Source organism: Arachis ipaensis, chromosome B04 (genome assembly GCF_000816755.2).
Source record: "Arachis ipaensis cultivar K30076 chromosome B04, Araip1.1, whole genome shotgun sequence".
NCBI classification, from domain to species: Eukaryota; Viridiplantae; Streptophyta; class Magnoliopsida; order Fabales; family Fabaceae; genus Arachis; species Arachis ipaensis.
The window spans coordinates 122,778,494-122,781,880 of NC_029788.2; the positions used below are offsets into that span (position 1 = coordinate 122,778,494).

Sequence of the window (3,387 nt, forward strand, 5' to 3'; positions counted from 1 at the left end):
GCTAGGCTCCTGCAGCCAACAGAAACAGCAAATAAAAGGACTATTATTTTAGACATTAATGCATTATAAATCAAGTTTACACATTATTAAATTGAACCACAAATCTGTTTGCATGCATGTGTACGTGCATGTGACTATTCGTGTGTGCACGTGCGTGTGCGAGTGTATAATGCAGCAGTGAGACCACAAATTATACCTTTGATAGAAGATAGAAGGTCCAAGTTAAAACAGCAGCTGAAGTTTCATGTCCAGCGATGAGCATTGTCATTAAATCATCGCGGAGTTGCTTACTCGACACCTACAAAGAGTCATTAGTTTGCAATTATGTCAAATTCTTGTTTCCTCAACTAAAATAACTTGAGAAATAAGCTAACATACATCATCTCCTGATGCCAACAAGAAATGCAGAATACTTGGATCTTGCTCATTCATGTACTCCTCGTGAAACTGTAACTCTTCTTCGTCCACCATTCTCTGCAAATGATAATTGAAAAAAATATTAAAAATGTATGAGATACCACCACAGGTTTAGCAGACTCTAGCATTATAAAGGTTCACAATGGGAATCAAGTTAATTATTTTGGAGGTCCCTATAATTTAACTCAATTTCAATCGGGTCCCTATAGCTTAAAAGTTTGTAAATAGTAATTAGGTGCCTACATTATACAAAAGTTTTAATTTGGTCTTTATATTTTAAACATTTAAATTTTTCATGATTAAAATCTCCATAGTATACCAAAATTTTCAGAATAAATATAAGGCTTGATTACCAAAATTTTTAAACAAAAGGGACTTGATTTATCATCCAATGAAGAACTTCTAGTATGACTAAACAAACCTTTTTGAGAATTTAAGCTTGCATCACCCTATGGTGAATATTACCTTGCATATTGCTACCAGCTCATTAAGTGTATCATTGACCAATTTAAGAGCAGCAGAAACCTTCCTTTGACGCGGTGATATGTCTTTCCATATTGGGATCTCCCATACTGGAATCGGAGAAACGCTTCGATCTTCTGCTTCTCTCAGTACAGTATATACAGCCTGATCTAATTAGGTAAGGTACAACAATATGAAGCTTGTATATAAAGTGATTTCACTATACTTGCTAAACTCAAACATCAAACATGATAAACATACAAGGGTAGGGGAATATTCCAAGAACATACCTCAACTATACCGGTATCATTTGTTAAACTGTCGAAATCATAATTGAATACTGCCTTTCCAATGATGTCCAAGGTCAATCGAGAGAAAAGTGATTCCATCTCAACATCTTCCCCGTCAGATGCAGCATCATCTAGCTTCTTGCAGAGCCTATCTGTGGCTTGTCCAAAAAGGCTAATCATCGTCACTACGTACTACATCACAATCGAGAAACAAAAACAAGAAAGAGATCAAGAAGCTGTAGCAAAGATTTACAAAAAAGTAAGGGTGAAGTAGCTATTGAATATCCAATCAATTATGCACGGTTCAATGTACACTTCCTAACAGAGATACACATGCTTATCTGCACAATGCAGGATTAGTTCATCCAATATAAGAAGTGAACCTTTTAAATCATGACCTATGCACCATAATCCTATCTAGCATATTAATTTTTTGGGAGTTCAAATAAATTTGTCCAAAAACACTAGACAAACCTTCAGATGCAATGCTGGGACTATAGCTCGTCGTCGAACTCGCCACACTTCCCCATCAGCCGGGATGAGCCCTGTCCCCATTACAAACTCTAGGATCTCAGCCAAGATACCCTGCAAATGGAAACTAGTACAAAATGAGGGCCAAAGCAGAAAGGCTGTTTTACAAGGGTAGTCATTCTTCACTATCGAATTGATCACCTTCGAATAAGCCTTTGAATTGTCTCTCAAGATGTGTTTCGCTATAGACGGATCAGATACAATCAAAAAGGACTGTAAACCAAGGAGACAAACTCAGTTATCAACTGGATTTGAATCAATTTTCAGGAGCAAAAAATTGATCCGGTGAGAGCAAAATCCTCATTGCCTATCCTATTCCTGTGTAGTAAGTAATAAGGAATTGCTTACAAAGGGATGAAACTAACCTTTGGTCCAAAAGTCAACCTGAAAATTCCACCGTATGTGAGGTAAAGTTCATACAATGGAATGAAGAATGCCTCACTTCTAATAGCCTTGACAGATCCTTTTGCCTCAGGAATTTCGGGGTAATCACCTTCCCCTGCCGCCCAACCGAGCAAAAACCCCACAACCTCTTTGGGCACCCCCACCTTTAACAAGCTCTTCTTCAACATAGAACTTAAACTAAGATCAAAACCCACAAGAACAGAACAAACCATAACATAAGCAAATAAAAATCATGTCATATTCTTATAGATCATAACCAGTTCTTACACCATATCTCTCAATTTTTGCAGCTAACTACCCCCCTCCATTCCAAAATATCTATCATCTTGGAAATTTAGTATATTCATAGTTCAATGAATATGGTTACAGAGATATCCAAATTTATTGAATTATGAATGTACCAAATTTTCAAACCGACAGAGTGAGTAACTAACTAACCCCATCATAGAATTACAAAAGCAAATGCATGAAATAAGGTAAAGTTAGAAACTTTAAGGTTGTTTATGCATACCCAGATTGCTGCTTCACTGTGAATTCACCTGAGGCAATTCTAGCAGACAATTCAGCTCTTCTTTTCTCCTCAAGAAGCTTCTCAACATTCTTGACACCATCATCGTCCTTAGAACTATTAGGGCCCCTTCCATTGGAAGAGGAACATGCAATCACAGGTAAACAATACCCTCTTTGTGTAGAAAGTGAACGGAAGCACCAACAAGAAGAAGAATAATAAGAAGATGAAGAGAAAGTAGTGATGGATTTGATTCCATTTATGTGAAGCTGTTTGTAACTGAATCGTTTGTTGGGAATAGAGAGAGAAAGAGGAGAAGCATGAGGAAAAGCAACATGGGAAGCCATGGGTAACATAACAAAGCACCAAACCAATAATAATCAGAAAAGGTAACAGTTTGGGTTAGTGTTAGGACTTGGAAAGAGATAAGTAAGTGGTTAATGGAGAACACTCAAAACTCAAGAGTGTGTCGGATTGTACATAGGAATCTTTGGAACCATCATATGCTAAACATGTGCAACTTGGTTACAAGATACCGTTTTCTCTAGCTTCCATTGTTAAATATGTTCGTGTCATAGTAAGCCACGTTTGCTTGGTCATCAACAAGTATAGTTTCATTTCTGAATAATGATAAAATACACTGATTTTGTATTATATAAGGGTCAATTCATACCCTTTCGAAAAAAAAAAAGAAAAAAAAAAGAGGGTCAATTCATAGATTTCATACTTTTAGTATTACTAGAATTGATGTAATTTACTAATTTCTATTTCTAT

General features: G+C 36.4%; 1 protein-coding gene across 1 annotated transcript in view; it reads right to left on the bottom strand.

Moving 5' to 3' along the window:
- LOC107635112 (protein LUTEIN DEFICIENT 5, chloroplastic) overlaps nucleotides 1–3,155 on the bottom strand; it is a gene marked incomplete in the record, with an annotated part of 5,248 nt that extends 2,093 nt beyond the window's left edge. Inside the window, 8 exon segments of the mRNA XM_016338484.2 lie at nucleotides 197–298; nucleotides 379–474; nucleotides 883–1,044; nucleotides 1,170–1,361; nucleotides 1,644–1,754; nucleotides 1,842–1,913; nucleotides 2,066–2,282; nucleotides 2,617–3,155. Of these exon segments, the coding sequence (XP_016193970.1) occupies nucleotides 197–298; nucleotides 379–474; nucleotides 883–1,044; nucleotides 1,170–1,361; nucleotides 1,644–1,754; nucleotides 1,842–1,913; nucleotides 2,066–2,282; nucleotides 2,617–2,969 (1,305 nt within the window).